The sequence below is a fragment of the Myotis yumanensis genome, unplaced genomic scaffold (genome assembly GCF_028538775.1).
Source record: "Myotis yumanensis isolate MYYU_CA2020_CCGP unplaced genomic scaffold, mMyoYum1.0.hap1 SCAF_15, whole genome shotgun sequence".
Classification (NCBI taxonomy): domain Eukaryota; kingdom Metazoa; phylum Chordata; class Mammalia; order Chiroptera; family Vespertilionidae; genus Myotis; species Myotis yumanensis.
The window spans coordinates 29091620-29112765 of record NW_027223766.1 but is presented as its reverse complement, the minus strand read 5'-3'; the positions used below and the strand labels follow the sequence as shown (position 1 = coordinate 29112765).

The window sequence follows — 21146 nt, the reverse complement described above, 5'->3', positions numbered from 1 at the left end:
AGGTTTAAATTATTTTGTCAAAAAAAATCAGAATTATTCCAATTTTATATCTTTTTTTATGACTAATAAACCTTTTAAATGCTTCCCAAAGCTCCATGGAAAAATATCACACATCAACTGTTATGAAGCAGATGTGATTAGTATAAAAATGACACCATTTCCACTTAGATAGGAATTAATAAGGGAGTTTTGGACATGCTCCATAAAAGGCGCATTGCTTCAGATAATAATTTAAGGAGAATTGACCGCACAGTGGAAAGAGGATGCAGCACACATAAGAAAACATTTAGTGAAATGTTCTTGCTAGAGGTATTTTTGCTTTTTCATGTTAATTCTGCACATGGGACATTTCATACTCTTATACCTGAACTGCACTTTAAACAGGTGGTGGTGGATGGCAGTGAATCTTCCACGGTGTTGAAAAACTTGATGTCTCTCACTGAATATCAGGTCTCAGTCTTTGCAGTGTATTCTCACACCGCTAGTGAAGGCCTGCGGGGAACCGAGACCACCCGTACGTATTGGATTCCACCTCACTTCTGACCTTGTATAGCATTGCTTAGGCAGCACTTCCTAATTTGGAATTCTGCTCAGGTTGTATTGATGGACATCCTGAGTCAAATTCCTAGAAAATAGTTATGCTTGCATGCTGTACTGGACCAAGCTATCATTACATTTTGCAGGGGCTACATACTGGGAGGGATATGATAACACTGTTATGTGTAGGAGAGAGTAACCTTAGTGGTGAAGGGTGCAAAATACATTTATTTATTTATTTAGTAAACAAACATTTACTGAATGCCTGTTACAAACTAAGCACTGAGCTTGAATTTGTCAGTAGAAGTAGAGACCGAGCTCTGTAGCTCTCTCTCCTGCCCAGTAGAAATACATGGGCATTATGTTACATCTATTTTCACTTTTTATGCCATTGCAATTAAAACAAGCTTCTGAATACTAGTAATTCCTTACCTGAGCATGATAATGATCACACACACACACACACACACACACACACACACACACACTCCTGGGAAACGATAATCTCAAAAAACACAGTTATCTACTCTTTAGTTATTGCAAACATGAATTAAGGTCCTATTACGTGCTCGTCACTATGCACAGTTAAAGAACTTTGCCTCTGATAGGACAATGATAACACTATAAACACCACCAATAACTATGTGGTAGGCATTATGGTAATCACATTCCAGTCCAATACATTGTTGGATTTATCCCTGACAATGATTTTTAAGGTAGCTATTAATAATCCCGCTTTGCATAAGTATTTTAGCAACAATTCCTGACCTTAAGGAAGTTTTTGTCTAGTAAGGAAGAGAATGCAAACCAAGGACATGCGATCAAATTAGTGCAATGAGCTGCTATAGGCTCTCCAATCCAAGTGTGACAGGGAGCTGCATGTGTAAACCAAGTCCTGAACTTGACATTGTGATTGGAAAAGGAGGCCGGGCCAGAGTGTGGAGGGCCTAGGTTCATATTTGAAAACAACATTTCATGGTTTTCATTGGCATTGTTAAAGCCAGGAGCTTGTAATTTATCCTTAATCTCTTTCTCTTCTCAATTATAGCCAGTCTTATGTCTTGATTATTCCATTTTTCTCAAACCTATTGCTAGTTATTCATGCCTCATCATTGTCCCTGATTGAATGTGTCAATGAGTATTTATTCATTCATGTATGTGTTCCTCCAGCCACCCATTCTGTCATTTTATTGTGACTCAACAACTATTTTTAATGGCTGCTGCATGTCAGACACTGTTTGGTGATGGACATAAAACAGTGGTCAGAATAGTCTTCTTGCTCTTGACTGCCTGCCAGGGAAAGGGGCCCATCACTGTAGTGGGATATAAGAAACCAGAAGATTTGTCATTCCTGCTTTAAACATTCACCATGCTTACCCTCCCAGAAGGCTATGTGAACAGATTGAAGGATGAAAGTTATCTGAAAAATAAGCTATGTTTACTTAAGTAGCACCTGCATACTTTGAAATGAGCAAGCACACTGGTAATGGCTGAACATTACAAAAAGCAATCTCCTCTTGCAGTTGCTTTACCCATGGCTTCCGACCTCGAACTGTACGATGTGACTGAGAACAGTCTGCGGGCAAGATGGAATGCAGTGGCCGGAGCATCGGGATACCTGATCCTCTATGCTCCTCTCACGGAGGGTCTGGCTGGGGATGAAAAAGAGGTAACTACCCGCTGCCACTAGAGTTCTAGAATCTTCGACTTTCTTAAAAGAGACATTTTTACTGTAAAAATTCAGTGTATAAAATTTAGAAAATTCGTATTAAGCAAGAGGGGAAAAATCACTTGTAATCGAACCACCTAGAGGGAATAAGTTGTTCACATTTAGTTCAAGTCTTTTTTAATGCATGTTGGACACAACAAATGGAAATGGTTTTGTACTCTTCCGTTTCCATTTAGGTTATTGTGACTACCATTCCATACCATTAAATCATAATTTATGTCATCATTTTAAACATCTTTATACCTTTCCATTGTTGTTTAATCTCATAATATTGGACAATTAGATAATTTTCTGTATAAATATGCTTTTGTGACCATTTTTTTAAACATATAATTTTGTATGGTTATTTCCATAGCATAAAATGCTAGAAATGGAGTTTCTTTTTTCAAAGGGTATGCCATTCATTACACTAAGCATTACCAAATGACTCTAGAGAAATTGTACGTACTTCACATTTCTATATGCAATTCACAAATGACTGTTTCCCCTATGTACACTGACTTAGGAAATTTTTTTAAAATTAATTTGCATGGTAGACAAATGTACCTCATCAATGTGGAGGTTTTTTTTGCATTTATTCCATTTTAAATGATGAATCTTGGACTTTTGAATAATTTATTTTAGTCCTCATTTTTAATTCCTTGGAAACATAATTATAATATAGATGATGGAGGACTTAAGAGGAAGTGTCTATGACGCTTGGGAGTGTCCTGACAGGCAGGTGGACAAGAGAGGGCATTCAGAACTTGATTAGTTAACATTGTCTAAAATCTGCCTCTGGTGACAGAAATTTTTAGGGCCAAAAATAAGGTGAATCTGAGTGTCAAGAACAGAGCATTGGTGACATGAGCTCTTTTATTTGCAAAGTTTAGACAGCTTTTGGCCATTTGGATTTAATATTTATTTGAATTCCCTTTTGGCAGAAGGGAGACTTAAAAATGATGTTGGAAAGATGTTCAGTTTCACTAAGAAAGAGACAAATAAAAAAGAAGGGGATACTAGTTCATACCCAGTCGATTAGTAAACAATTTTTAAAGTCTGATAATACTACATATTAGTGAGCATGTGAGGACACAGAATCACTTACGTAAATTGGTACAGTTGCCTTGGAGAATAATTTGAAATAAAGATATATACAATATTTGATGTATTTATCATAGGGAAAAATCAATGGAGAAACTTGCTCAGAACAAAATATTGCAAACAATTGACATGTTCAGCAAAAGAGCAATGGGAAATAACAGCATATTTATACAAAAAATATCATAAAGGAATTAAGTAATGTCAACTCTGTCCTTGTGTATCCACATGGATAAGTCTTGAAACATAGTAATATTGACGTAGAAAAAAATTGTAAAAATATTAGGTTGTTATAGTTCTATTTATGTATGTTGTAATATATACATATATATTATTATTTACAAATATATACATAATGTGCATAGAAGTAAAAAAAAATCAATAAGCTATATATACCTTAACATTAGGGTGAAGGTGGTGAGCAGAAAGAGAGAACTTCTGTTTTATCTGAATATATTAATTATTTTAAGAATAAAATGTGAAGTTAATATGACAAAATGTTGATATTGATTACATTTGACTGGTGGCTACATCAGGGTATATCATAATATTTCCTCTACATTTATGTTATCTATGTTGAGATGTCTCAAAATTAAAATGTTTAATTTGACAATAATAACCTAGAAAGTTGTGTGACTGGACATTGTCTATGGAGATATTTTTCTTCCTTCCAAACCAAAAATAAAACCATCCTATTATACAGTTGTACTCAGTTGTTACATAATTGAGAATGTTGGCTAGCTTCACTCCAAGGGTCATAAAAATCACGAGAGTCAAAAAGCAAATTGCCAACTTGGGCATCAAGGTGGGTTGATCTCTTCTGAATCCTGGAAAAGACTTGCAATCCAGGTGGATAGGCCCCTTTGTGGAACTGGGCAACAAAACTGGCCAGCTCAACTGGGTTTGAAGCAAAGACTGGGCTTCTAGCCAGGCGACTGGTTAAAATTAGCCAAGTGCTGAAAGATGCCCACTTGGCGCTGCCTGCAGTGTGCTGGCCTGGAGCTTACACTCTTTCTAGAGAACACTTCTGATTCAATTCCACCCACACTCTTCTTTGGACCAAATATTCACACTGTTAGTCTCGCTGCAGTTGCCACTTGTCCAGATGTAAGGAGTTACCCTAAAACAGCACGCCGAGTATGTTTAGGTTTATATGGTTCCATAGCATCTGTTCCTAATATAAAATGACGTGACAATGAACAAACTCTGACTGAAGCCTGTTTGGTGAAGGGGTTGTGAGGAAACAGGCTTATTCTGTGAAGTCTCACCTTTATCCACTTCGACTCTGATCAGCGTGAATAATACACATTGGCCCACCATCTGATAACGTGTGTTCTTTTCAGATGAAAATTGGAGAGACCCACACCGATATTGAATTGAGTGGGCTGTTGCCCAATACAGAGTACACAGTTACAGTGTATGCTATGTTTGGAGAAGAGGCCAGCGATCCCGTTTCAGGACAAGAAACAACACGTGAGCAGTTCCGTCATTCAGATGAAATGCTGTAACAAAAGCCCGAGTCAACATAGGGATTCTGAATTGGAAATACTGGTTTAGGTTGAAACCTCTTAAGAGCTATTGTAACTTAAGAAAATGTGTACTTGGGGATGTAAAGTACAGAATAGGAAAGATAGTCAATAATAGTGTAATAACCGTGTATAGTGCCAGTTGGGTACTAGACTTACCAAGAGGATCACTTCTGAAATTATATAAATATCCTACCACTATGCTGGACACCTGAAACAAGTATACAATAATATATAACTTCAACTGTAATAGAAACAAATTTTAACTAAAAAAGAAAATGCATGTTTTATTTAGGGGAAATAAATATATTCCTTCTAGTGTTATTAGTATAAGTCATATGGATGCTAGAACTGAATTTCAGCATCCTCTAGCCAGCAACATCTTTGTAAATCCAAAGGCTAGATTACAATATAAGGGAAAGAACATGGCCTTTGGAATCAAAGCAGCCAAGGTGGAAATCCCAGCTCTAGTCATATTTTAACTTGGGCAAGTAATGTAACATTTTGGAGTCAGTAAAAAGAGGACCAATAGCAGCACAGGTGAAAGTACTTAACACACACTTACTCAATATTTCTTTTGCCTCCCACTCTTATAAAAATTAACAATTTTTTCATATAATCTTTGCAGTCCTATTTATCTCAGACTATTATTAAAATTAGTTTTTAATTGAGTAATAATTTTCGCGGCAAGTGTAATTTTGGTTCAAAGTACGGAGTTTATAATCTTTTTAGAAAAGGTAAATAAAAAGAAAGGGCAGAGACTCGGGGTCTTGCCCATCCCTGAGCCTTGGGAAGAGGGAACTAGCACAACTTCTACAGTGCTTTTGTCTTTGAGTTTCTATTTGGGAAAGATGTATAGACATTTGATGATAAGGAAAGAAGTTTTCTCCCACATTCATTCTTTGTTAATCAAGGCTGTATTGTTCTTGTTCTTTGAAGAAAGACAAATGTAATCATAACAGCAAATAATCAAACAACCCACCCCCCCAAAACAACTGGGAGAGCTCAACACAGAAGTAAAGAAATGGATTATGCCATAGAGCACCTGATATATCAGTTGTCTTAAGTGAACTTTCCCAATGCCCATCTATCTTTCACTCAGAATACTCAATTCTTTATATTAAAAAAATGTGCATGACTCTTTTCCCACCATTAGTAGCTGAATTTTTTTGTAAAGGTCCTAAAAACCGATGACCTGGCTACTTGTTCCTGAGACTGGCATGCTTTTTATTAGTCTACTTTTTACTTAATTTTTAATATTTTTATTGAATTTAGAGAGGTTACATTGGTTAACTAAATTATACGGGTTTCAAGTGTACAATTCTATAATATATCATCTTTATATTGTATTGTGGAGATGGCAGAGAAGCATCACCCTCATTTTACACATAAGAGATTATGGAATGGACAAGTAGAGTGAGTTCGCCAGAATCATAGGTGAATGGCATAGTTAAGACTTAATTTCAGGTGTCCTGGTTGATCTATTAGGTTGCTTCTTTACACCAGGCTATAATAGCATTGACTGGAGAAGAAAGGCACAGACAATTTACCTAAATCTTATTAATTTTTAAGCATGTGTAATTTATTACTATTCATTTCATACAAGGAAAGTTTTTTTATTTGTTTTTTTTTGTTGTTCTAAGTTATTATCTGGGTGAAAATTTTCATTTATAGGTAGTTCAGAAGCCAAAGATGCTGGGTTTTGGTTTTTTTTGGTCTTTTTTACAAGTATATTATTTACATTTTTGATTATTTCTATTCCATTTACTGCAAAGTGCCCTTAAGTCCACCAAGAAACCTGAGAATCTCCAATGTTGGCTCTAACAGTGCTCGGTTAGCCTGGGACCCGACTTCAAGAAAGGTCACTGGTTATCGCATTGTATATAACAACGCAGATGGCACTGAAATCAATGAGGTAAGCTGTGGAACACAATATCTGTTTTTCTACTGGTGGTGTATTAGTTTTTTTATGGCTGTGTAACCCACTATCCCCAAAGGTAGTAGCATAAAACAATACTAATTATTTTCTGCCACAGTTTCTGTGGGTCAGGAATGGGGCTTGGATGTGTAGTTCTAGCTTGGGGTCACTCATGAGACAGTGGCTTCCTAATTCCTGTATCTGCTGCCTGGTGTGGGAAGACTGGAGCAGCTGGGAGCTGGAGCAGCTCTCTGTGTTTCTAAGTAGACTCTTCCCATGACCCCTCTCGCATGTCAGCTTTAAGGGAGCTGGACTTTTTATGTTGGCTCAGGAGTCCCCAGACATGTGTTCAAAGAGACAGAGGCAGAGCAACAGTACGTGGAAGCTGTGTCACCTTGAGTTACCTCGCAACTGAAGTCGCAGACTGTCACCTCCCTCCGTTCATAGGAGATATGACAATTCCCTGATGGATTCAAGAAGAGGAGGAGCACAGGTGCCATCTGCAGCAGAGGCCTGTGGGATGGAGACATAAATTGATGGGGACATCTTTGGAAAATACCATCATCCCCATTGGACTGGGGTGGGGTAGTGTGTATCTTCATAGAAATAGTAAACTAGAAATAATGTCAGTGTTACCCAGTTTATCCCTCTGCTTTTGAATAAACTGGAATATGAAAAACCATGGTTCAATGAACTTAAGCTGAAAACGGAATAATTCAAATTTTGTATCGGAAGATACTTTTATATAATAGAGCTTAGTACAACCCATGAAGATATAGTATCTTGTACTCAGGGATTTATATTCTCTAGAAACTCTATCCTTGGCAATAGGTTTTAGAAGAATAGTTAGCAAAGTTATTTTTATTGGTTTTCCTTGTCTTGGTCCAAGAAGCTAAGACAAAGAGGGAAATATGTTGGATTACATCATTTCTGTTTTCTGACCAAATAAAGCAAGTATTTTCATATGCAGAGACAAACTTTTTCCTGTAATTAAATCCAATTAGTATTTTTCAGAATGCACCCTCGTACAGGACATTGGGTAATGAATGGGCAATCACGACACATTTGCTAACAATAAGGGAATACAGTTCAACATCTTTCATTCAGTCTTTATAAATCCTAAAGGCAAATAATTCTGAAAAAGCTGGGATCATTTGGAATAGTTGCTTTGCTTTGCCTTCTGAAATAGCAAAAGGATTGAAATAAAAAACACTTAAATGTCGATGATGATGAGGGAGAGGGGAAGGAGGAGGAGGGGGAGAACAGCTAACACATGTTGAGCGCTTACCCTGAGCCCTGTTCTGAGAGCTTTACAGAGAGCACCTAGTGTGGCCCTTATGGGAAAACGCTGCCAACGCATGCCTTGTCAAACCAAGGACAGGAGCCTTCTCAGATCACATGTGCCGTGACAGCGTTTGGGGAAATGTGCAAACAGGAGGGAGACCTGAAGTGTTGCCATTTGAGTTTTACATGAAAGGTCACAGTTAGACTTTGAGAAGCAATTCCAGTTCCCAACGGCAGTGACTCAACCCGAAAGCCCAGAGCGGAGCTCAAGTCCCTCGTTCCTCATCAAGGACTATTTCTTCATCTGGCCCAGAGTTTGGCTGAAGTGAAGCTTTTAGCTAGACTGTTCGGAAATGTGTTCTAAAAAATACTTGCATAAAAGTGAGATCCTGGTCATTGGTTATCATCTTCCCAAATTCTTCTATATCTTAAAAGTATTACCAACAAAACCAGTTTCAGAACTTAGTCTAAAACACAAATGTGATAATGAACAAAAATAAATGATACCTAAAAGTTTTTATTTGGTGGAAGAAAATGATAGTTAATGCATAAAACATAGTCTGTTAGTATCAAGTTTATTAAATAAATAAATATATGTCTGTTGAAAGATAGCTATTACAATTTAAAACAACGGAAAGCAATATGTAAGTATAGTTTAGAAGAATATGTCCTGAACTCATGTTTTACAAATGGTTTTGTCTTTTCTGTGTTTAAATAATGAATCCCTATTATAAGTAGTTTATAAGCATATGGTTTAGAGTCAGAAACACTTGTATTTAAGTCCTATGTACTAGTTGGTTTTCCCATGGGCAAGTTCCTTAACTTTCTGGAGTATCATTTTCCCCATCTTCAACTTAGGGGTAATCATTCGCTACCATACTAGGTTGTATAAGGATTAAGTGTATGAATGCATGAAAAGCTTGCAGACAATACTCAGACCAGAGTAAACACTAAATGCTAAGAATGACCTATTCTTTCAGGTCCAGATTCAGAAAAAGTTACTATCTTTTCCCCCCAGTTAACTATCACTGTGTAACTAATATCCTGGCTAAAATAACAACCCATGATTATGCAATTTGGGTAGGGTTCAGCAGGGACAGCTTGTCACTGCTCCATGCAGTGTCAGCTGGGATGACTCCCCTACTCATCTGGGACCTTGACTGGGCCAGAGCTTCCAAGATGACTTCACTTCCGTGTCTGGCCTCTCAGCTGGAATGGCTGAAAAGGCTGGGGGTTGGCTCCCCTGTCCAACAGATTGGTTAGGGTTTCAAAAGGATGAAAAAGGCTTGCCACTCTTTTTTTGAGCTATAATTGATTCTTTAAGAGATGCATGTGATTACTGGATTGGCTCTTAGGTTAGAGGAGCCCTTTGTTATCTCTTGAAAAGGCTCTTTGTTGCCTCCATCTTAATTTTCATTTACTTATTTTATTCACTCAAAAAACTACAACTCAAATCCAGTAGTGAAAAAGCTGAACAACATTTTGCCCTCAAGGAGCTTACAGTCCATGCAGGAAGTAAACAATAAACAAGTATGTAAGGAAATAAAATCATTTCAAGCTGTGATTGGTGCTAAGGGAGGAAACAAACAAGAACATTGTTAGAGAATAACCCTACCAAGATAGGTGCAAAGAGAAACCCTCTCTGAGGAGGTGAAATTGAAGCTCAGTCTTGACAGGTGAGGAAGGCCTTATTTGAAAGACCTACAGAAATAGAGTCCCAGACCAAATGAATTGCATGTGCAAAGGCCCTGAGGTGAGAAAAATCTTGACCTGATGGAAAGTCAGTGTGACTGGAGTCCAGGGGGCGATGGAGAGTATGATAGGAAAGATTAGTTATTGGTAGTATTGTAAACATCAGATCTCGGTGATATTGCTCCATAATGTCTCTTGAAAACATTTTAAGTCAGATATTTTTGGCAAAGTCTGCTCTCAGGTAAATAGGTTCATTTCTTCCTTCCTTCCTTTCTTTTTTTTGTTCAAGATGAGAAAGTCAGTTTAATAAGTGGAGGATCCAGAACACAAATTCATATCCAAAGAATCTAAAACCTTGCTCAGTTCATGAATTCAAACTATATATTCCTGGTGATAGTTTTAATATATATATTTTTTATTGTTTAAAGTGTTACATATGTCTTTTTTCCCCCCAATTGACCCTTGCCTGGCTACTTCCACCCCCCAGGACAAGTCCCTGTGTTCGTGTCCTTTGGTTATGCTAATATGCATGCATACAAGTCCTTTGGTTGATACTTTACACCCCACCCCCCTAATAGGTTCATTTCTTCAGTTCCCTAGAGTATCACTAGAACAAGGGTGCCTTACTGTAAGTACCTACCTTAAAGGGGTTTGTGAGCATCAATTGAGACAATGTATGTACAGTGCTTAGGTGGGAGGCTCCATTTACTTGGTCTCCTATATGTTCCCTGTATGTACCTCAGCAGCCCAAGACCCAGCCTCTCAAAGATAAAGCAGTGTCTATTCTTTGTCTGAGACTGAGGATGACTTTGCTCAGGTCTCTGTCTCCTAGATTCTGTCCTCATTGCCTCCTACTTTATTTTTTTTCTTCAAGGTCTGTTCTTGTTTCTTCCCTTTTCCAATTCTTCCTTTCTTTATATCCTTGGTCCTTATTCTCGGAACTTCATCCCTTTGTGCCCTAAAGACATTGATACATATTTTCCCCACAATATGTCTCTCTGTGGAAGAGAAAGGAAAATTTTAATTATTGACTATTATCTATCTATATATAAAAGGCTAATATGCCAAGTGTCCCCTGGGGAGTTCGACCGGGAGTTCTATTGCTCGCTATGATGTGCGCTGACTACCAGGAGGCGGCACAGAACAAAGGAAGGCCCCTATCGGCCTGATCACCAGCCAGGCCTAGGGACCCTAGCCGTGCATGAATTTCATGCACCGGGCCTCGTTTAATATGCCCATTTCCTGATTCTGCCCCCACATGAATCTCTTATAGGAGTTACTGTGTATTACTTAGTTGGGAAGTCAGCAGAGCCCAGACAGTGAAGCCAAAAAACAGCTGCTCCTAGCAGACCAATCTGAGAACATTCTATATATATGAGCATTGTGCACTTTACTTTCTATATTGTTAATGTATGGAAATAATATTGGTTGCAAAGATATCCCATGAATTTACTGATAGGTAACCTATTAAAGGGTATAAATTTAGAATGTGTATATATAAACTGACTGGTTTTATAATTCAGTAATTTTTTGCAAGTATTTATAGCTCTGCTGCCAGCCACGTGAACTAAAGACAGTAATACAGTAAAATGATTTCTGTTTCCAGCATTTGAGAGTGTCTGATATAGCTATTGTGCCTCCTCTTCTTTGCAGGTTGAAGTGGATCCTATTACTACATTCCCTCTGAAGGGCTTGACACCCCTCACGGAGTACACTATTGCTATCTCCTCCATCTATGATGAGGGGCAGTCCGAGCCTCTGACTGGGAGATTTACCACAGGTAAGTAAGTCTTATTATGGTTTGAAAAGTTTCCAACAGTAACTCTATATAAACCACAAAATGGATTAGCTTCTTCAATTGTGATCTGAAAGAGATTGCATTTTCATTTGTGTTTATTTTATATTATTATTCACAAACCAACATTCTAGGTGACTAGAATACATACTGGCTAATTATTTTCTACCAAAGCAAGGAAAGGAAGAGAAGACCATCAAATTTCCAAAGGTCTCATTTAAATGAAAGTATACATTATTCTCTTCCTAACCTCACATTGTCTCTTGGATTCTATTAATGTAAACTTTTCACAACTTTTTTTGCATTCCTATTTGTTTATATTACGTTAAACTTCCAAAATTGCTGATATCCGAAAGTTTTTAGTCCACAAAATGACAGTTACATACTATTTAATCTAATACATCAATTTATAGCCAATAATGTATTTTCATACAGCCTAAAATATTAATACAACAATATGGGATATTTTAAGTACTAAAAAAATAAGGAACAAATGGATTATTTTTCTTTCTTACATATACTCTATAGTCACTCAATAAACATAAAATATTTTTGGCTCCTGGTGGCCACAATTCTATTGTTGACTTTTGGCACATAGGAACAAATGTGAGGCTGTGAGAAGGTAATTCGGAGAGAGATGAGAATTAAGCTGGCTTTAGAAATAATGGCCACCAAAATAAGTTCAGTCATTTCACAAAATCTCCCAAGGGTGCTGCATTTGAGTTGGTCTTCTCTTGAAAATAGATTGAGAATTCACATGGTGTCCTGTCAAAGCGTGTTTCACATCTCTGATTTCAAATAACAAAAATCAATGATTTCCAATTCATGGGGGGTGTGTGGGGGGATGTAGTTGAATGTTATATTCCCAATTGTACATCTCAGAAGTGTGTAAGCAGTGAAATAGTGGGAGGTCTAATAAATTATATGTCGCTTCCGATGGCAGCCATATGTAAAAGATTAAAAGGATGAAGGTTCTTCTCTAGGATTAACTTATTTCTAGAGAGTGTGTTAGGCATGAAAGTGAATAAAGCCATGGGGGATATAGTTGATGATGTTGTGATGACTATGGTGCCAGGTGGATGCTGGAAGTGTGTGTGTGGGGGCGGGGGGGGGGGGGCGTTGGGGAGAACACTTAAAGCATACGATTATCAAACCACTGTGCTGTACACCTGAAGCCGATACAAAATACTGTTGAAGGTAGACTGTAATAAAAACAATTTAAAAAATAAAAAGAAAGTGCATAAAACGAAAAGGGACATTTCTCAGACCTCTAGGGCACCATTTTGTTAATTTCCTCAAAGTACTAGGAAAATAAATAATGAGTGTGACACTTTTATTTTTTGTGGTTAATGAAAAGAGCCAAATAGAGAGCCTAAGAGTTCTGGAAATTACTGGAAAACTCGTCAAGTGTGCTGTGCCCAAGGTCTTCCTGTTTCATCCCATGGGAAAATGCTGGGAGCGGTGGCAGGAAGGCCACACTGGACTGATGGGCTCCCCTTCCCCGAAGCAAGGGGTCCCTCACAGGGAGCCTTCTCCTCCTGCGGCCCCCAGGAGTGAGGGCTTTCTCACCTTCTCAGTTTCCTCACAAAATCTCTTTCCTTGGCTCACAGAGGAAGTTCCAGCCCAGCAATACTTGGAAATTGATGAGGTGACGACAGATAGCTTCAGAGTGACCTGGCACCCCCTCTCGGTGGAGGAAGGGCAGCACAAGCTGATGTGGATTCCAGTCTATGGCGGGAAGACCGAAGAAGTGAGTGGTGGGAAACAGACTGAAAACTCATCCGGAGCGTTTTGTCTGGAAGTGAAGGCCCAGCGCTGCGTCGCAGTTGGTCTTCCCTTGAAAATAGATTGAGAATCCCAGAAGTAATTAATATTTTACATGGCAGAGAGTTTTATAAATGTCAGATCATATGATTTGAAGTTCATTCTTGCTAGCTCTTTAGTTTTATATTTTATATCTTTTCAGATTCTTTCACTTTCCTAAGTGACATTTAATGAAACTTCAAAATTCTGCCTTTGAAATATTCCTAGTTTATTTGCTGAGGGAGCTGAAAGGAAGGAAGTCCCTGGTTTGACCTTAAAGCTGAATTCCATCTCCCTAGAGTTCCTTATGCTTAGTCATTTCTTGCTTACACTTGGGGCAACATTTTTCCTTATTATTATTATTTTTCTTAACTTTCTCCTCTGTTATTCAAATAAACCCACGTACTACACACTAAATGTTTTTCAGGTCATCCTAAAAGAAGACCAAGACTCACATGTTATTAAAGGCCTGGAGCCTGGCACTGAATATGAAGTTTCACTGTTGGCTGTACTGGATGATGGAAGCGAGAGTGAGGTGGTGACTGCTGTCGGGACCACACGTAAGTCTTGGTCTGGTCAAGATGGACATCACCAACTCCCACCATCAGACACCCTCTCACTACACCAGGTTCCCCACCCATCAGCCTTATCCTGGGCTACAGAGGCTTCCATTTCTCGTCTCCCCCTGCCTCCCTGAATTCTTCCTGTATCTTCACCTTTAATGAACCAATATATAAAGCACCTTTGCATCTTAGACTATTACCACCATAAAGCTGGGACTATGTCTATCTTGTTCACTATAATATCTCTAGCACTTAGCACAGTACTTGGCAAATTTTAACTGCAGTAAATACTTGCTGCATGGATGGATGGATGGATGGATGAAATAATTTGTAAATGAACTAATGAGCAAACAAATAAACCTAGGGAAAACATGTCCATCAAGTTTATGGAATTTCCCAAGTTGATCTTGGTTCCAAGAATCATGTACAAAATACACTCGCTGATTCATTCATCCCTTCATTTTTTAAATATGAAGTATTAAACACATATTAAATTTTCTTTGATTGGGTTCCCTGGAATCAGATTCTGAAACAAAATTGTATCCAGAAGGTTTATTTAAGACTGTAGTTAGGAGATACATCTGTGAGGAAGTAAGACTGGCCGGATAGGGCACAGGAAAGAGCTAAAACTGAGTCCTCAGCTAATTCTATTAGGAGTTCTAGACCTGGGATAACCCTTCTGAGTTGTCCCAAATTGACTCAAAGGGCCTGGGCCTTTGTATCCCTGCATCCCCATCATTGGAGGTAGGCCATCCCCTGACAGAGTCTATGACCTCAGGCAAGACAGTCCCCAGAGCTCAGAGCTACCGCAGCCAATGTTTTGGAAGCTGGTGGATGAGTATTTTGACCCTGGAAAGAGAATCTTGTTGGAGCACCACACAGCTGCTCCGCCCACCAGTTACCTAGGATGGATTCAAGAAATAGAAGGTGTGTGGCCTTGTTTGGCAGCCCTTTCACAACTTGATGGATAGCACTGTTGAATTTCCTTGAATTACCATGCCTATGCCTCATTATAAAGTAACTGGGAGGTTCCACAACTGTATAGGTGTAGGTCAAATATTTATATGAAGGCTGGCATCTGTGATTGGGAACTTTAACTTCTTTGGGTTTCAGTTTCCTTATCTGTGGAATAGATACAATGTCTGCCTGACTTACAACTCACTTCTTCACTCTTGCCACCACTGCCAAGATTGTTATGAGAAGCAAATGAGATAATATAGGTGAACTTTTCTTTGAATACTATAAAATTCTATACACAAATATATAGAGTTATTACTATTACATAATTTTAAAGAAATACATATTTTTTCAGTTGACGGTGTTTGGACTGAACCAGCTACGACCATAGTACCTACGAAACCTGTGACATCAGGTAAGAACAAATCAAAGTCTATCTAACAAAAAGAAAAGTTTGATTTAAACTGAAGTTATGTTATCCCAGTTTTATTTATTTTATATTAGTGATTAGGAACAAGGCATTCAGTTCAAATGTCATACCTCTCAGCCTCTTCTTATTCTTTTTTTTTAGTGAATTTCTTTTTTTAACAAAATATATTTTTATTGATTTCAGAGAGGAAGGGAGAAGGAGAGAGAGAGAAACATCAATAATGAGAGAGAATCATTGATTGGCTGCCTCCTGCACATCCCCCACTGGGCATGTTCCCTTGACCGGAATCGAACCCGGGACTCTTCAGTCCGCAGGCCAATGCTCTATCCACAGAGCCAAACCAGCTAGGGCTCTTCTTACTCTTAAATATCAATAGGTCCTGTAGTCTCCTCTCACTCTTACATCTCTCTACCTTTTCCATATTTGTTTTGGATTTCCATGTAATCTTTTCAGAGGATGTTATCATAGCAAGCCCTGGAGTCTCTGGCCACCTCTTGATCTCAGTGAATTCTCCTGTTGCTCGCTGTTGACAATTATTTATATCATGGTTTCCTATATTTGTGGATAACTGAGATCTGGCTGGTCTATTGGTCTTCCTATAGCAGCTGTTTTGTATCTCATCTTAATTTCTCTCTTGACTATAATTCACCTTCCAACTGTCAGAGTCAACTAGGTAAAACATAAGTTTAATGATATCATTTATTTCCCTACCTAAAGCCCTTCTGTGGGTTTCTGGGTTTTCCAGTATTTACCCATTCATTCATTCACTGATTCATTAATTCTTTAGTTAATCTTTATTGATCCTTTCTTCATTCCCCCAAATCTCTTTATCATAACATCCATGATCCAGATTGTGTTCTGTGTCTCCTCCTGGTTTCCCCCTGTCACCTAGAACTCCTAGTCCTAAAGGTGAGATGTTGCTGCCTCCTGTTCTCTCTGCCTGGCACCTTCCCCCCACCCAGTTTTGCCTGGTAAATGTCACTCTCCTGCCTCCTCTATGGCACTTTCATTATTTTTGTCAAATGTTAGTCATTATCTATCTCAAAGGCCTAACAGTCTGATAAAAGGAAAAAGATTCGTGCACGTTGATTGAATAAAAGAAGAAATGAATGAAGAAAAGAGTTAGTAGAGACGGACAGCATACAAGGAAGTCAGCACAAAAATGAGAAGAAAAAATGAGACATATAAGGGAGCTGGCACCTTGGCAGATAAGAAGGAATGTGTCAGAGAATATAGGTGAAGGAGTTGGGACAGATATCAAAGAAAGGACGATCTCTGTGTGGGCTGAATGGGGAGAGGCAGCCATGGTGAGAGATTTGCACTTAGGGGACAAGTGTCAAAGCAGAAATGGGGAACAAATGAATGGGATGCGTGTTGGATGCTGGATCGCTCTCTGAGGCTGACCACATCTGGTCCATCATATCTGCTTCTCCAACAAAGCACGAGTGTGAGATTTCATGAGCATCGCCCCAGTGGGCTCCCCTTTGGGTTTCCTAGTCCTGGGCTTCTCTACAGTTTCTTTTACTAGTGTATACACAGAACTGTAGAGTTTTGAGGTGTCCATGGTCTCACCTTGTCAGCATCTCTTAAACCCATTTTTATTTGCTGGCAGTAGGTATCATGGCTCCCCATTAGCCACTAAAGCTAAGTTGTTCTTCATGTGGGTCTATGTTAGAGCAATACATGAAATGATACTTGTTGCCATGTCCACAAATGCCCTCTGTAGCTCATTTGGGTTTACGATGGGTTAAAAATTCGTTTAATCCTTGGTTGTGTTTATTCCAGTTTTCCGGACAGGAATCAGAAACCTGGCTATAGATGATGAAACCACTTCTAGCCTGCGGGTAACATGGGACATTTCAGACAGCAGCGTGCAGCAGTTCAGGGTGACCTACCTGACTGCTCAAGGGGACCCTGCGGAAGAAGTGGTAGGAACGGTCTGTATAAACACAGCGGACTAGAATCTGAGGTTTCTTGACTAACAGAGCTAACAAGGCTATCTCCAGAGATGGATGCAAGCGCTCTCTATGCTACTTTCTCCTGACTCTACCATCTCCAGAAACTAATGTTTTCATTTAATCCAAACTTAAATACTGATTTCTTGAGGACCTCTTCATCTCCAAAACTTGCTCCACGTACAACCTGCTTCAAATTGATAAAGGCTCTGAGCCTTGTTTCTCATGTTGCTTCTGCTGCCTTGACTACTTCTTAGAGCACCAAAGCAAATTTGGTTCATAAATAGTCCATTAAACACTTGTCTCTGTATATGTACATATTTAACATATAAACTTTACACATTTTTTTTGATATTGGGAGTCTGATACGTGAAAGGTCTTCTTTATGTAGTTGAAGAATACCTAATAAAATGCCATCCATTAACAAATAGTTATATTTTTCATTGATATCAACCCATTTTTGAGCAGATTTATAGTCATTTTTAATTTATTCTTAATCATGAGCATCTCCCTTAGGAGATTTAGATTTTTATGTGTTACATTTTCTTTAAGTTATGAAATCGATATTTGTTTGTTTGTTTTCTATTGGAAACCTGGGTACATTCTTCATTATGGCCTTCCAATATTTTCTTAATTTATACTGCATCATTCCTTTTAGTATAGAACCTGAGAATTGTTTCCTAGGTATACGTCTTATCAGACCAGAGAACTCTAGTTTGCATCCAAAAGAGTTTTCCTTTTTTTTTTTTCAATCATGGAACATGCTTTATTTAGCCTCATTACTTGCATATCTTGTCAGTGCATTGTGTTTGAGCCATTCTAGGAAAGAAGTCTCCAAATTCATGATTGCTCAAGAATAACATCATTATCCTTTCTCACTCTTCCTTACTTATAGAGCCTTTGAGGAAAAATTATTTTTATTCATGTGCTTTTCTAAAAAAATTTTCTGAGCCCAAAATTCTATTAGGAAAGTACTGTACTTTATTTCCGGCTGGCAAAGGAATCATTACAGAACACAATGATAACCCTAGAATAGCCTCATCTACTGTGAATAGTCAGAAGGTCCAGGAAACTGGTCTGGGAGTACTTTTGGAAAGTTAATGAACACTTAAACAAAACAGGTTAAATCATACATTAACTCAGGCCATAAATTTCAAATGATCCACGATTGGTAATTTTTAAAAAACCCTGTGCTTAGAAATGGTAACTAATGATATAATTTGGATGTTTTCTTTCCCCCCTGTTATTGTCCTTGTGTTTTAATTTAGTTACTAAAAATGAGACCCATAAAAAATTTCCAGAGTGAGAGTATTTTTTTGTTTTGTTTTTGTTTCTACTCTTTCCAAGAAACACATCAAGCTTCTTGTTCAATTATTCTTGCTAATTTGGAAAGAGTAACAATTTAATCTCAGGCATGCACTTATAAGCTATGCAAGGTAAAATAATGATAATATTTTCTTTGGATTGTCCCTAGATAATTTTCCCTTTGTTAGTTTCTTTCATTCCACACTGTTTATTTAGAAACACTTCGACAACCTAAATGAAGGGGAAAAAATAGATCAGAAATCTTAAAGCACATGTGCCCCAGTTAAACAAACCCTTAATAAAAATGAAAAATATTGATAAATTTGGTAGTGATTCTTTACTGCACAGGAATGTTTCCAGTAAACTAATACAGAAGAAAGTATTCTAGAATTCTTTGAATATCAAGCGCCTTAGTGAATTCTAATGAAATTGGATTCTGCACTCATACTTTACAGGCATATTGTCAGGGACCTAACTGAGGATTAATTGGGGATTTATATCTCAGTGTTTTATGAATTGTTACTGCTATGCAAATGTAATGTATTGTTATTGGAGACAGAAAGTGGTACATCTAAATTTAAATGATAAAACCAACGTGGGACAGACAGTTGCAATTTTCTATCAAAACCCAAGGGCACCAAAGAAATATCTTAAAATAATGACACATGGCAGGGAATGGCAGATGGCTAAAATATGTTACAAAGGTGATAAAGGAAATGTGTATGGATTGAGAAATGCCTCTTACCATCTTTCTAAATTTTCCCTAACTATAAAAGCTGATTACATTTACTTCAGGAAATGATAAGATAGACTATTGATGTTGGAGGGCAGTGTACGTATGTAAGATTATAAACCAAAGTCAAGCTTTAGTATATATAGGATGTCCCCAAAAATGTATACACACTTTGAATAATTATTCATTCTAATGGGTTAACTGAAGAGAAAGAAACATCAATTGAGCTATCAGCTGTTAAGTGTGTATACATTTTGGGGGGACACCCTGTATATATAAACAAAGGGAATTAAATTTACTTTGCCAGTTGAGGTGACGTATTTATACATTTCCTAAGCATAATCAAATCTACCAAATTTTTACAATAAAAAGCTTTTGAACTCTTAGAAAGTAAAGCTACCTGTCAAATGTTTCATAAAGATTGAATTTCACCTCTGCTTTGAGATCTGGAAAAGTGGCAATGACATGGCCCTGAGTTTTGTTGTGACAGTAGAGAGGTCTCACACTTCTTCTTTTATTTTATTTTATTTTATTGATTGATTTCAGAGAGGAAGGGAGAGGGAGAGAGAGTTAGAAACATCAATGATGAGAATCACTGATTGGTTGCCTCTTGCACGAACCCTATTGGGGATTGAGCCTGCAACCTAAGCATATGCCTTGACTGGAAATTGAGTCGTGACCTCCTGGTTCATAGGTCGACACTCAACCACTGAGCACACTGGCCAGGCTCACACTTCTTTATTTGTGAAAGGTTAATCAGGATTCCAGACTTTTCTGGGTGTCAAAATCCATAACTATGACCTAAATTCTGACTTGTAAGAAATATTCTAGAGCAGGGAGACTCAGAGTGTAGCTCAGTCTCCTACAAGATAAATTCAGAGATGAAGGTGAAGCTTTAGAAACATGTATAGCAATTTGACATCGCTGAAACATCCAAGAACATGGCCATTTATCCAGCAACTTTGTTTTATTGTATTTCATAAAAATCTTGGTCTTCAATGGTTTGGAATTGAAACAACAGCACCGACACCACCTAATCCATCACCACAGATAGTGTGAGAATCACTGTTCAGAAAGAGAGCGTTATAAGACGGGAGCACAGTGAGATGTAGGGAATCCTCTTTCTACTGTGGAACAGCTTCCTGGAAGGAATCAGGCTGCTTTGAAGCACTTTGGGCGATGATGGAGCCAGATGTGAAGTTGCATTTTTGACAAAAATTAAAAACATGAAGTTTGCTGGTTAGACTTGCATCCCATTCAACTGGGAGCATCTTTTATAGAATTGTTTTATAAACAAAACCAGCAGCTGCTGTGATCTCCAGCATCTGTTTTTGGTAGGAGCCCATCTTTACCTTGCTTTGTGCAAACAAGCAGAGGCCAAGCGGAAGGAACTTTGCATACCCCAGAGGAGCAGAGGAGACTGACATGAATATCATTAGGGTTAAAAGGTTCCAGCAGCACAGAGTAGAGGGTGGTGGTTAAAGGCTCAGACCACATGTCCAGAATTTCAACCTGGCTCCTTTACTCAATAGCTGTGTGGGCCTCAGTTTCCCCATCTGTAAAATGAGTGCAATGATAATACTGACCTGAAAGGGTTGTGCTGAAGATGAAGTGAATTACTATATTAGACTACTTAGAGTAGCACCTGGCACATAATAATTGATGAGAAAATGATGGCTATGATTATAAACCACAGCAACTACTCGCTGGCAAGCTAGCTGCATCCTCCGAAATGGCCCCACTGCTTTTCAGTATTACACAGTGGAAATGTGATTAGTTCCAAGGACGTGTGTTTGTCAGTTTGAGAGATGACCTTATTTAAGGACCACCAACATGGGC

At 38.2% G+C, this 21146-nt stretch overlaps 1 protein-coding gene across 4 annotated transcripts in view; it reads left to right on the top strand.

Moving 5' to 3' along the window:
• The window catches only part of COL14A1 (collagen type XIV alpha 1 chain), a 179148-nt gene that overhangs the window by 50913 nt on the left and 107089 nt on the right, over positions 1-21146 (top strand). For 3 of the 4 annotated variants that reach the window (XM_070392050.1, XM_070392049.1, XM_070392053.1), the window contains exons 11-19: positions 385-514; positions 2061-2206; positions 4690-4819; positions 6648-6787; positions 11420-11546; positions 13172-13311; positions 13792-13924; positions 15240-15299; positions 17100-17251. In XM_070392050.1, coding sequence (XP_070248151.1) covers positions 385-514; positions 2061-2206; positions 4690-4819; positions 6648-6787; positions 11420-11546; positions 13172-13311; positions 13792-13924; positions 15240-15299; positions 17100-17251 — 1158 coding nt within the window. The remainder of the gene's footprint in view (positions 1-384; positions 515-2060; positions 2207-4689; positions 4820-6647; positions 6788-11419; positions 11547-13171; positions 13312-13791; positions 13925-15239; positions 15300-17099; positions 17252-21146) is intronic. The other variant, XM_070392051.1, reaches the window with a different exon arrangement.